Genomic DNA, 14,387 nt, shown 5'->3' on the forward strand with positions numbered 1-14,387 from the left:
TCTGTTGGGTGTTTTTAATGACAGAATTCTGTGCCCTGACCTGCACTAGTTCATATTTATTTCATAAATCAATGTGCATATGCAAAAAATTTGTGGTAAACTGAAACGGGGGTCGCTTAACATCAGCCAGAGTGATACGGTAATATTCCCTACGTGGGGCACCAATAATGAATTCAACATTTTGTTTGGGCTTGTCTGAAGCTTACTTAATACTCCTGTACTAAGCTGCAGGGTATATTCTAAAGCAGGGAAGAAGGCCCTGGTCTCTGCCTGGCCTTTCTTGCAAGCAGACCAAACTGTATGGCAAGCTGTGAGGAATGCCTGGATTTAGTAATGCCTTTACAAGTGAGCATTTTAAACATGAGGGATGGGTCAAGCCACATTCCCAAGTAGTTGTAGGATTTTACTCCTTTTTTTTACATACGTTTTGGCCCAGCAGTGTGGCAGTTTATAACAATGGGTAATTTTGTGTGTGTTCCCAAAAGCATTGTTTTAATGTTATAAAGTTACCCTGAGCCTTGCGTTTTCCAAACCTAGTAAGCCTCTATGAGAACTATGAACAGTATGGAAGTACTGCAGCTGTAATCCTTATTAACCTCTTTATAAGATCACATCATATGCAAAACGTATACAGTGACCTTTGCTGAGGGTAAAGGTGACTGTATTTAGAAACGCCAAACAAGGTGGTTGACAAAGCACGTCTTTAATTTCTCCATTTATTACTAGTTGCAGGAAGATATAATCATCCACTAGAAGAGAAAAATATCTTTTGCTGAGAAGATTAGATCATCATCCAAGCCTAGCATTTATGAAACCATAGGGCATGAGTTCAAGGGGCAGGTTATCGTCCTGAGGAGGCGCAAATACTTTTTGAGCAAAGAATATCACCACTGATATCTCACTATTGTCTATTGACTTTATAATTGAATCAGTAAGAGAAAGTAATGCATAGTGTGCAGTGAGATCTTTTCTAAAACTATAACACTATTCACTTACAAGGCCATATACATCTTTCAAGTCGCTTGATAAATGTGACAGTAGGGAGACTGGCCTTAATGAATCCACTTTGTGTTTTACTCATTGTTTTGGTAGCAGAATTCATGTGCCAGTTTAATTTGGAGAATTACTGATCTATATCAGATTAGTACCAGACAAATGCTTTTAATATTGCTAAGTAAGGTTCCTGAAATCTGAAAATAAATGTTATGCATCCATTGATCACATTCAATATAGGTTCATACTAGGAAGAGCCATTATGCAAACTCTTACTGATTTTTATAAAACTGTTAGCATGGCATTAGACCTACTGTTAGGCTTGTGGTAATTAGATAATTTGATAAACTGAATTTCATTGCAGTTTTAGATAGCAAGAACTCAGTAGCAATTGATGGATAGAAAAAATTCTGTAAAAACAGTCAAAAAGGAGAAACACCTGAATAGGTACCAGTATTACAGAGGTGCCCTAGGCATCTGACACGGGCCTGTTTTAGTTAACATTATTTTCTGCAATAAATATAGTATTTAAGAGCTGGATGAATAAATATGCAGATGATATAAAGGTAGAAACTTCAGACACTAAATCACCAGATGTCAGCATTGTAAATGAGTACCTTTATAGCCTAAACAATTAGTTTACAAGTGCAGGCTTGAGTCCTACTATCAGTAAATGTAAGGTAATGACAATGGTGAGTGAAAGTTAGAATGGAGGTACAGTATATCTGTATTACAGTCGTCTCTCCCCTGCTGCACAGATGGCTCCTTTCTTTCCAGAAATGGAGAGTTTCTCAGTAAGGTAGGCTCTTGCTGTTTTTGGAAACATGTTTGCCACGTTGACCATTCTTTTCCAGTGATCCATAATACTGTTATACTGCTAATAATTATCCTGTAAATTAATACTCTCATACTTCATAGGACTTGAAAAGGCCTACTGAAGTCTGGGAGTTATCCATTGGATCATGTCCCAAACTTCACACTGACGTGTCAGTAAAATATTAAGCAAGTATTGTAAGCCAGTATTGCAGACATTTAGTTCTGTCAGTAAGTCACTGATTATAATCACTGTATTCTGTCACTAAGTCAATATGTGCAATACCCTGCAAAAAAAAAAAAAAAACACAAGGGTCTTTGCCAAAGGGGTATGAATCTGTGACGTCCGAAGAGTGCAATAGACAAAGTCTTTGGTGAGAATTACCTCATCTTCATTAAAGTTGTCTACATCAACAAGGAAATCCCAAACCTGAGAAAGCAGTTGTCAGGATAGAAATATTCCGTAAAGATGGTTACTAGCGCTTGCATTACACCCCCACTAACCATATCTAATACATACATGACCTGGGAATGTGTTGTAACATTAAATAATAATGCTTAAACACTCATCAGATTTGAAAAATGTTTAGCTGTGTATGTTCATTTATCATTTGAGTCTGTATAGGAGAGAGAAAAAATTAATTGATATCATGGCTATATGTTGAACATGTACTCTCTTACATTTCAGATGGAGATATGGCAGACGTGTCTAACATGGTTCCACTTAAAGATATTTCTGCAAAATGTGACAGAGTTTGCATTTTCGGTACTGGTGATTTTGGCAGATCTCTTGGATACAGATTTCTCCAGGCTGGTTACAATGTTGTATATGGTAGCCGAGGTCAAAGTAATTATGGCCTTCTTCCAAAGGGATCCGAGGTTTTAGGTCATGCTGAGGCTGCAGAGAAATGTGATATTATCATTTTGGCCATTCATAGGGAACAATATGGCTTTCTGTCATCACTTTCTCACATTTTAGAAAGAAAAGTATTGGTGGACGTAAGCAACAATCTGAAGATGAATCAGTATCCCGAATCCAATGCACAGTACCTTGCACAACTGTTGCCTAAAGCCATAGTTGTCAAAGCATTTAATACGGTCTCAGCTTGGGCTCTACAGTCTGGAACACTAGATGCCAGTAGACAGGTAAGAAGTACCAAAACTTCAAATACCTCTTTTCATAGTTGTCTTCTTCACATGAATTGTTTCCAGAATGTCCTCATTTATTTTTATTTGGTCATTGACTTAAGCACAGCTAGGTGTTTGTTTCAAGTTATGCTGTACCTCTCTATGAGATACTCATTTACAAAGCTAGTATATTAGTATGCAAAAGCATAATGTGCTCATATTCCCTGTAACCATTACATGTAGTTAACAATGACTGGAAATATATCAGTTATTCAGTATTTTATTCAAAATATGTAAATTGTTGGTTGGTATTTTTAGTATTAATTTTTAACAATCAGAAAATATATTTACATTATTCACTTTTTAGAAAGTAGAACATTTTGCTGTGTAAGCTGCTAATAATGACTTTGCTCATTGTTTGCTCAGTAACACAGCTGAGTTTCTTTTTGCAGTGGCAGTGCTTCTTGCTAGGTAATGTACATTAATGAATAAAAATCTACTCAAGGGTGTGAAAATTGGGCAGGCAAAGGGCCTCGTATTGGACAGTGAAATGCTAATGCACAGCATTTCTTCCTAAGGGAGTAGGACCTTGGCTTCACAGTGCTGTCATAGTAACCTGTTCTACTCTGCTTACCTTCCGGAACAATGTTGCACCACCCACCTCCCTGCATAATCACCCTTTAGGTCACATTAAGGAAAAATAACATGGTTTTCCATCTCCTTTTGTCTGGGAAGATTAGATACAACAATGCATATACAAACATAGTAAAAAGTATTTGATGAACAGTATGACTTTATGGATTTACCCTCATCTGCATGAATAAGAATACAGATTTAATAGCAATAATAATAATAATAACTTTCTCAGAAATAAAAACAAAAGAAATGCACTGCAATTTTACAGTTAACAAGGATCTAACTTGCTTTCATAATGTGCTAAACATACTCAGTGCAGAATTACAATAAAGATGTATGTAGAACAAGGACTGTACATAGTCTTTGCTAAAACCATATGAGAATTTATAGTCAGAAAATAATATAGTATTTATGTTTTAAAGACTTATTTTGATTATTATAGACAACAAAGTCAGTAGTCTGAGCTCCTCACAGTCTAATTAAGAAAGCTGGAATGCAGTTCATTGACATAAATGTTCTGAACGTATTATCAAGTTGATGCACATTTTACACAACTTGAATTAATTAGAACTGTGTATTCACAAAATAGTTTATCTTGGAAGAAGAAAATGTGATAAAATGTATATGTTTAGATTAGGAATCGGAAGTCATCATTTGCAGGTGATTTAATTTTCTAGGCATATTCAGTGAACAAATGAGATGAAAGAGAAATTAAAACTGCAGCAAAAATTCTATAAAAAAACAATATAATACACCCCAGATAAAGTTTCGTATCTCATGCTGTCAGCCTTTGGAATGACAAAAATGACAGGAGAGGCAAAACATGACTTATTTCTAACCATTTAAGCCTACAAGACACAAATGCCTCTCCCTAGGGGTGCCTAGGAGCACTGTCATGCTGTGTGGTTTGCTCAGAGTTGCACTGACTGGTTAAGTGTATTGCTAACAGTTGTACTGACTAATTAAGTGATTTGCCCAGAGTTACACCAACTAGTTTGACTGATTAATCAGAACTGCACACTTTGCACACTAAGAATAAGGGAAACAACCTCAAGACTATTGACTGAAGCATGACAGAACCTCAAAGCCAAGTTCTAGGCATTGCATTTTTTACCACCAAAACAGTAGGAAAGCGCAGACATACCAGTAACACACCAATTTTATTACAAAAAACATAATAACCAAGATTAAGCACTTTCATCAGAATATAACATAGACTTCTTCAGAATCTGATTAAACTACTGTTGTTACACAATTTAAATACCCCACCACAATATCATATGGGTTTACTATCACAATCCAGAAATGACCTTGTCTGAATACCGTTACATCGAAAGTATAGTTTCTAAGTGTTGTAAAATCAAAAGTACACTTATCAAATCTGTCATCCAGATATCTGGATGACAAATTCAGTTCAACGGTCACATTTGTAAAACATCAAACACTGAACAGTCAGTTTTAACATGGTTCAAAATGGGGATGTTAAATCGTTTTGAATTTCAACATTATAATTTGAAGACATGCTTAAACAAACAAGGTCATTTCTGGATTTTGATACTAAACCTACCTATGACATCAAAAACCAGTGGTTAAAGAACTTCCTATTTGTAAAACACTTACAATCTAAAACCTAATAAAAAAAACATAGAAATTATATATATAGTCTAGCTTAGAAGCTTCATCTATCAGCTGGTCAGTAAATCACTGATTGTTTCATTAATAGTTCCATTAATTTAATTCCTTGTCTATCAAGCAATTCAAGCAAATCGTGATGTAAAGGGGAACCTGGAGTGAAACCAGTTGGAAATTTCCAATTGTGGAGTCCCTTTGGAACATTCTTCACTTTTACACATTCAAATAAACATGTACTTTCAACTTGTAACTTGCGGCATTTAATTAAAACGTTTTCAAGTTTGTCCATCAATTGTTGCAAAGTACCAACATCACTATAAAGATGGCTGTTGAAGTCGACCGACGTATTCATTCATAAATTTAAGTTATTTATACCACCTCGGTTTGTAAATATTTCATCACTGTTGACATTCCGGTTCGCCCGAATAGCAGGTTACTGCTCATCTGTTGTTTGCCATTCCAAAGGTAATAAACAGTGGGGTGTATTGTTAAATTCAAATTATACAATGACCCCCCCCCCATTAATATTCCAAAATGTGCACGCTGATTGGTCAGCGTGCACATTGTAAATCAGAGTTATAGTAATGGAAAAAGGTCCGGTCGTCCGGACTTTTTCCATTAGTATAACTCTTTTTTTTAAAGCAATGGAGAACGCAAGATCTCCGTTGCTGTTTAGACACTGTCTCGCTATGTTAAAGGAGTTTAACATAGCGAGACAGCTTTAAAAAAAGTAACGGAGATCTTCCTATCTCTGTTGCTTTTTTTAACGGTGTCTCGCTATGTTAAATGGGTTTAACATAGCGAGACAGCTTTAAAAAAAGCAACAGAGATTCTCCGTTGCTTTTTTTAAAGCTGCCTCGCTATGTTAAACTCCTTTAACATAGTGAGACACTTTGTAAAAGGCAACAGAGATCTTGCTTTCTCCGTTGCTTTTTTCAAAACTGTCTCGCTATGTTAAATGGGTTTAACATAGCGAGACAGCTTTAAAAAAGCAACCGAGATTCTCCGTTGCTTTTTTTAAAGCTATTTCACTATATTAAACTCCTTTAACATAGCGAGAGACTTTGTAAAAAGTAACGGAGAACTTGCTTTCTCCGTTGCTTCCACCCACAGCTCTAATGTACTGTGTAAGCATACGCATGCGCAGTACATCAGAACTGCCACAGAATACCAGACAGCTGCGGAAGGGCAGCAAGGAGGCATTATACAATGCCATTATTTAAGAAAAGTATTTATTTATTTATTTATTTATCATTTGTTGACCGGGAAAGTCTGACTAGGTTCCACAGAGCCTGTTTTCATTGTATAATAGCAATAACCCACTTCTGGGTGTGGGTAATGTTGGATTTACCCATGGTTGTCTTTGTTTGGCCACTCGAGCTTTGCCCTCGTGACCAAACCACACCAACCGTGGGTAAATCCAGCATTACCTACACCCAGGCGTGGGTTATTGCTATAATAACCATTCAAATCAGTCATCATGCTGGACATTTGTTCAATAAGTTGTTGCACAAGTTGGGTCAAAAGACCAATGCTAGTTGCTGTATCATCTGTGGTAGTTACTGTTCATACTCCGCTGCATCCAGCACATCTCAGGTAAAGATATAGTTGAACAAAATAAACCAGAAACAAAGAAATATTGAAATATCCACCACCAAAGCAGTAGGAAAGCATGGACATGCCAGTAATACTAATTTTATTGCAAAGAAAATGTAATAACCAGGATTAAGCACTTTTGTCGGAATATACCAGACTTCTTCAGAATCTCATTAAATTGCTGTTGTTGCACAATTTAAATACCTCAGCACAAAGTCATATGACATCAACAACCAATAGTTAAAGAACTTCCTGTTTGTAAAATACATTCTAAAACCTACTAAAAACACATGGAAAAATATTTATCACCTTGTTGACATAACATATCTTGATATTGACAGTATTTAAAAAAAGCTTGTTATACAATGACAATTACAATTAAAAAAATATTTTTTTCTTTTTACACCTTATAAGAATTTAGTCTTAATGTACTTGCAATTGAAATGTTTTTGTTGAGACCTGGAGAAGCACATATATTGAGCTTCAACTACCATATAGTTTCCCTCTGCTCTGTCAGATCTGCCCATGGGACATCCCTCACATTCATTGGCACAATGTCAGCACCAAAAAAAAAATGCAAACTTGTGATCAGACTACAATGCTACATACTTATATAAAGAATTCTTTGTGTTCTTATATTTTATATCCAAAATGTGTTCATAAATATGGTCTCTAAAGCTGCGTTGAATCTTTCCTACATACAAAATTTGTACAGTTTAGCCACTTGGCCAGATATATAATTCCCATAGAATTGTAAGTACAATGAAAAGATATGCGTGCAACTTGATCACTTAATTTCACTTTATCCTTCTGTAGGATAAACTTGCACTGACTGCAAAACCCAGATTTAAATGTACCATTTCTTTTACTTGTTAATATATGGGAACATTCTCTCATTTTCAGTGGCGTTTTCATAGATTTCCCTATACTGTACACCACTCTCGGTTTATTCCCTAAGATGCCCTTCAGTCCGTCAAAACATGAAAAGATGTTCCAGTTCTTTTTAAGAATAAGTAAGATGACTCCATGATCCTGAGTGTAAGTAGTAATGAAAGCACAACTAAGTTCCCTTTTGTTGTCAACACTATTGTTACTTAGGGGATGAATCTCTGATGATCTAAATAGAGGTAAAAAAATTCCACTACCTTTTTTTTGTTTACTTCATTACATATTTTGGACAGTAGTGTTTCAGGATAACCTCCAAAATAAAACATCTCTGCTAGCTTGTGCCTCTCTATGCCATATTTTTCATCATATGAAACCATTCTGACAAGCCTAACAAATTAGCCTTTAATAATCGCTCTGTTTTGATGTTGGGGGTGACAGCTGGTGTATTGCAATAACCCATTCAAATAAGTTTGTTTCCTGTAAATATTGCTTACAATTCTCTTGTTAAGATCATCCTTACTAACTAGTACATCCAAATAACTAACGATGTTGTAGCTGTAAGTGTGAGTCATCATCATCTCTTTTCAGCTTATCCCGGTTAGGGGTTGCCACAGTGGAACAACGGTCTGCAGAATGATTGGCAGTGAAGTTTTATGGTGTTGAGTTGCCAGCCCGGCACCCAACATTCCATAGAAGGCACACACATGCACATACTCACAGTTAGGACCAATTTAGAGTGTCCACTCCACCTACAGCATGTCACTGAGATGGGGGAGGAAACTGGAGCACCTGGAGGAAACACACGGGACCACAGGGATGACATGCAGACTCCGCACAGAATGCACCCTAGCTGAGAATTGAACCAGAGAACTTCTTGCTGTGATGTGGCATTGCCAACCACTGCACCACCATAGCTACCCTGTAGCTGTAAGTGTGAGGAAATTTTAAAAATTAAGTGGTTGAGTTTAAATACCCCACAAAGTTTTCCATTTCAACTTCAGATGCATCCCAAGCTGTAAATATATCATCCAAAAAACAGACATATAATTTCCAAGGGACTAGTAAAAATTTATTAAACACAAAATTCTTTTCAAACTGTAACACAAATAAAGAGGCCTCCATTGCCACTCCTTTTTTCTGATGAAAATATTGGCCATCATTATAAACAAAGTTATACTCTAATACCATCCCCATAAGTGTATCAACAGTATTAATTTCATTGTTATTATATTCAGCAGTATCTACCAAAAAATCATGGAACCATTCCAAACCCTGAACATGCAGTATTACATTAAACAGGTTTTCCTATGGTCAAAAAAGATGTTTTTTCTGAATAACCTACTTCACATAGTTTCTGCAAAAAGTCCCTTGAATCACAGCAATGGTGAGTGTAAGCATTTAATGAAGCTTTTATTATAACATCTATATATTCAGCCAAGGGGTGTACCTTGGATGTATTAGCATTGACTATAGGTCTCATAGGTGATCTATTAAATTCGTATGGATTTTCGGGATCTCAAATATTGTTGAGATGGTGGGAAAGTTTGCATGCAAAAGTGTAAAAATATCACTTATTTGTCCCTGTTCAACCATATCCTGAAGAAAAAAATGTATTTTCTTATAGACAAGGTTAATATAATTCAGGGACATTTCCTCGTAGAAATCATCATCATTCAAGTATTTATACATTTTAAGATAGTCTGTCTTATAAACGATTACTACTCCACTCCCCTTGTCAGGCTTTATAACCCTTACACTTTTATCTTGACTCAACTGCCCCAGTAAAATAACTTCAGTATCACTCAAATTTTGTTTGGATGAATGCCATCTCTTGTGCACAAATTCTCTGAGGTCAAAATCACATAACTTATCAAATAAAACGAGCGGTAAAGAAAGATAGTGGTGGATTAAAAGTTGACTTCAATGGGCATCTTTATAGTGATGTTGGTACTTTGCAAAAATCAAGGGACAATCTTGAAAAAAAAAGTCACCTAGTGCAGTAACCTTCAAATGAAGTAACCTCCAGGCAGACTCAAAATATTTGTAAAGTACATTTTCACAGACACTTGTACAACTGCATTCTTCTTTACAGATTTCTCTTACAATTTATGTATTTACTGAAAAAGGCACATAATTCATTTGTTTTGCTATACTGTTGTCTGTTAAAGAAGTACTGCATACTGTATTGCAATTGTATTTGATGCTGATCCAATGTATCTAGTTGGCTTTTTATACATTTTCTTTTTAAAACATGTCCCCTTTCCTAGAATGAAGCAGGTTTTGTTGAGAAACCATCAATGAATGAAGCTTGAGATAAAACACATATGTTCATAGGTTGGTACTAGGCTATCGGCCCTAGGGCCTATACAAGCCTAAGCATAACAATTCCCTGGATATTTCTTCCCACAATATTTACTTCCCTGGACCCCTGTCTAGCAGGGTGACTGACATGATCCTCGGGGTGAATTTCCTTTCTCCCATCCAGTCGTCAAGGTTCCTTTTGAAGAGGGCCAAGGAGGTGCTCTGCTTGACATGTATGGGCAGTCTATTCCAGAGTATGGATTTCTTGCCTAAAAATCCATCTACACTTATTTTATTGATGTCACTTCTGGGCTGAATTTTCGTGCCTCAAGGCTGCAATCCCAAATTACATCTAAGTTGATTGCTATTTTGCCCACAAGCACTGTGTAGTCACTTTAAGAGGTTATGATCTGTCACTGCTGTATATAAGTACGTAATGGAGAACCCATTTAATTCCGAAACACTCCTTTTATATGGCTACCCATCATTCTGTCTGTGGTTAAAATCTACATCTCAAATATACTACTGGATGTTCTTCTTCCTTTGAAGGTACTTGGCTAACTACAACCCTTGCCAGTGGCATGAGGCATCTACTATCAGTGCTCAGAGTACCATTTTACATCCGTTGCAATGTCTGACCAATAAACACTTTGCATAAGACTTATTTCTGTATGTCGTCTATCCAAATGGTCTGAAAATAGAATATCATGGGCTATAGCCAGAATGCTGTATGATAGGCAATAAAAATATATACAAGACTAGGGTAAGGTGCGGTACTAAACAAACGTATAAATGTAAAACAAAAATAAAGTACCAAGCCAATAAGGCTGGGCTAAAACAGAATTTAATAACACAACAAGAATAAAAGTAAGTTCTTTAACAATTGCCACATCACTTCCTTAGACTATTTGACTAAAACACATTTGAATTTAAACAAAATCCAACCACTCAAATGTTAATGGCAATACACATCAATCAACACTGAAAGATATACACATGAATAAAAAGTAAAAAAAAAAAAAAATATATATATATATATATATATATATATATATATACACACACACACACACATCATTTAAGGTATAATATCATTAAGAAACACAAAATGTTAAATAGAATGCAATAACTCAATGTCTGAGTGAACATCCCTTTAGAAAGGGCTTGAGACTAGATGCACCATTCAAACCTGGAGGTTTGTCTGCATTCAAGAGGAGAATCAGCTCCTAGCACGTTTACCCCACCATCTCATCCCATGGTGGAAGCATTTACTCGTATTTGTGAGAAACAATTTAGGGAGGCTTTCCTTAATAATAATAAACCAGCATTTTATAATATGTCATCTGATGATTTCAATGCCCTAACTGAGCTGAAAAACAAGTATTCTCTTGAAATTAGACCTGCAGCATAGTTGTCCTAGACAGAGATTTATATGTTTCACAGATGAGAAAGATGCTTTTTGATGTCACTACTTATTTATGCATTTATAAGGCCACAGTTATGGGTCTTATGGAAAAGGTGTCATTCTTAGTTTTTGATTTGCTTATGACTGGTTTAATTTCACAAAGTTTGTTTAATTATTTCACTGTTGAACATCCTCTCATTACCACCATTTATAGGCTCCCCAAGATTCATAAGAGACTAGATTGTCCATCAATGAGGCCTATAGTGGCAGGCATGGATTGGAGTACTGAGCCCTTATCTGTATTCATTGAGAAGAATTTACACACACTGATAGATGAAAGTGATACAGTATTGAAGGACACTAAGTCCTTTCTTTTTTGATTACACGGTAAAGTATTGCATCTATCTAATGATTATATCTTTGTCACTTTAGACATGGAATCACTTTTCACAGTGATTCCCAGTGGGGAGTGGAGAATGTCCAGGCTTTTTTGACTAGTAAGCAATGTTTACCAATGACAAAGTTAATTTGTTCTGCACACTCTTAGAGATAGTACTTGACAATAATATTTTTCTTTTTTAAGATGAATTTTTCATACAGAAGGTTGGCATGGCTATAGGCACAGCTTGTGCTAATAGCTACGCCAACCGCACAATGGGAGACCACATACTTGTTACAAGCTAACCCTTTTCTCAATTACTTGGCCTGATATGTACGTTTTGTAGATGAAATGTTTATTTTATGGCAAGGATCTGTTAAATTGCTATAAGATGTTGTAGCATACATGCAAAGCACAACTACATTCCTTAGGTTCTCGTATAAATACTCTACTGAAGAAATTGAGTTTCTAGATGTGAGCTTGAAGAGGTGGATCTTAGTACCTTGCACACTAGTGTTTACAAGAAACCAACAAGGAAAAACAATTTTTTGCACAAAAATATTATGCACACAAGACACGTTACTCGTAACGTGTTCAAGGGCCAAGTTTATAGATTAATGAGATTGCATAATGGTGATGCTCAATTACAATTAGCGGTTATGTCTCTTAAACGTAAATTTTTAGAAAGAGGCTATAGTGAAACAGAGATAGACTCATATATCACTGATGCATGGAAAAAAAGAAAGAGAAGGCAGGTATAGGCCATACTTTACAGACATGGTAGCAACTCATATACCAGAGTCATCACCTGCTGTAAGAAATAGTTTTAAACTTTCTTTACCATACGCGAGTGACATTAGTCAGTACTGCGATATTATAAAAAATAACTGGAATATACTACATACTAAAGAAGAACTCAAAGAAGTCATAGACACAGTACCACATTTCATGTTTAAGAACAATAAATCTTTGAAACGTCATCTTTGTTATAGATCGCAGCACAGTAGGAAAGTAGTTTGGTCAAGCAGACTATTCACCTTTGCCTGTAGGTCCTGTTCAGCTTGCAAACATATTCTGACATGTTCTATATATTTACATCCTTATATGAACTTCAAAATAGAGTTCGATTTTTATGCAGACTGTAAGACCTCTAACATTGTTTACTTTAGTAGTTGTCAGGTTTGCCATGCCTTTTACATAGGCAAGACCAATCGGCCTTTGAAAGACAGAATTCTTGAACATTACAGTGATATTAAAAATAAGAAAGGGACTCTTTCTCCTTTACTTGCATTTCCACATCCCACAGGAATTTTAAAACTTAATGTTTTATCCATAATTGGATTAAAATACTTTGTTTTACTGCTAATAAGTTATCGTTAGTATGAAGATGTTCTATGCTTCAAGGTAAGCTTTTTTAAGTAAACAAAACATTTTAGACATGATCTTTAAAAGCAGAGAGTATTTAACCCATGTCACCCTTTATATATTCATTCCTGTTATTCATTTAATTTTTAGTACACATATTTCAATAAAACAGTAACACTTATGTGGATCTAATTTCAACGCTTTACGTTGCAGGTATTCGTTTGTGGTGATGATGCCGAGTCCAAAGAGCGTGTGATGGATATTGCCCGCAGGCTTGGCCTAACACCTTTGGACCAGGGATATCTTTTGGCAGCAACTGAGCTGGAAAATTACCCTTTGCAGTTGTTTCCACTGTGGAGGTTACCTTTCTACATTGCAGTTGGGCTAACTGCCTTCATATTCTTCTACAGTGTGTTAACTGATGTGATCTATAGATATGTTACTGAACACGTAGATATATCATTCCGAATTGCAGTTTCTCTGGCAAATCGCGTATTCCCAGTGGTGTCTCTAATACTTCTGGGCAGTGTTTACCTGCCTGGAGTAATTGCTGCCTATTTACAGTTGCACAGAAAAACAAAGTATAGACGTTTCCCTAGTTGGCTTGATCGCTGGATGTTGTGTCGTAAACAACTTGGCCTTGTTGCTTTGGGCTTCGCATTTCTTCATGTTTTCTATACTCTTATCATTCCAAACAGATACTATGTACAGAATAAGCGGAATAATTTTATTCTTTCAAAGGTATTGCAGTAGACTTTTTTTTATCTTTTTAATTAATGCAATTAATGAACCTAAAAATGAAATCCATGAAATTCTGCACCTATCAGAGTGAATACTAAATGTCTAAATGAAAGTTAGTAGGGTGACTTACTAGTCAAATATGACATCTATTGCTTTACTCATTTGTTGATTAATTGTTTTTCTAATGTTGAGTTTTCTACTGGGTCATTGCATTAGTTCTGGGGATTTAGTTCTATCTTTGTTTATCTAAGATATAATACATATGTATGGGCATGGGTGAATATGTAGGAAATAATGCCAAACAGGGTGGATGTTATGGGAAAATAATGGACCACCTACCCTTATACCAGCGGAGGAAGGCCTCTTAAACCATACAAGGTCCATTCTTTCCTTTAATAGTACTTAGGTAATGGTGTTTGTGTTTACATTTGTTGATATTGTGTTGGTTGCATGTTGCTTTGTGTGTGTGTGTGTGTGTGTGTGTGTGTGTGTGTGTGTGTGTGTGTGTGT

At 35.9% G+C, this 14,387-nt stretch overlaps 1 protein-coding gene across 2 annotated transcripts in view; it reads left to right on the plus strand.

Moving 5' to 3' along the window:
* Positions 1-2,499: 2,499 nt before the first annotated feature.
* Positions 2,500-14,387, plus strand: part of LOC122798496 (metalloreductase STEAP4-like) — a 112,412-nt gene continuing 100,524 nt past the window's right edge. For both annotated transcript variants that reach the window (XM_044067495.1, XM_044067496.1), the window contains exons 1-2: positions 2,500-2,952; positions 13,350-13,877. In XM_044067495.1, coding sequence (XP_043923430.1) covers positions 2,503-2,952; positions 13,350-13,877 — 978 coding nt within the window. In that variant the 5' untranslated portion in view covers positions 2,500-2,502. The remainder of the gene's footprint in view (positions 2,953-13,349; positions 13,878-14,387) is intronic.

This window comes from Protopterus annectens, chromosome 3.part1 (assembly GCF_019279795.1).
Source record: "Protopterus annectens isolate FY-2018-M chromosome 3.part1, PAN1.0, whole genome shotgun sequence".
Classification (NCBI taxonomy): Eukaryota; Metazoa; Chordata; order Ceratodontiformes; family Protopteridae; genus Protopterus; species Protopterus annectens.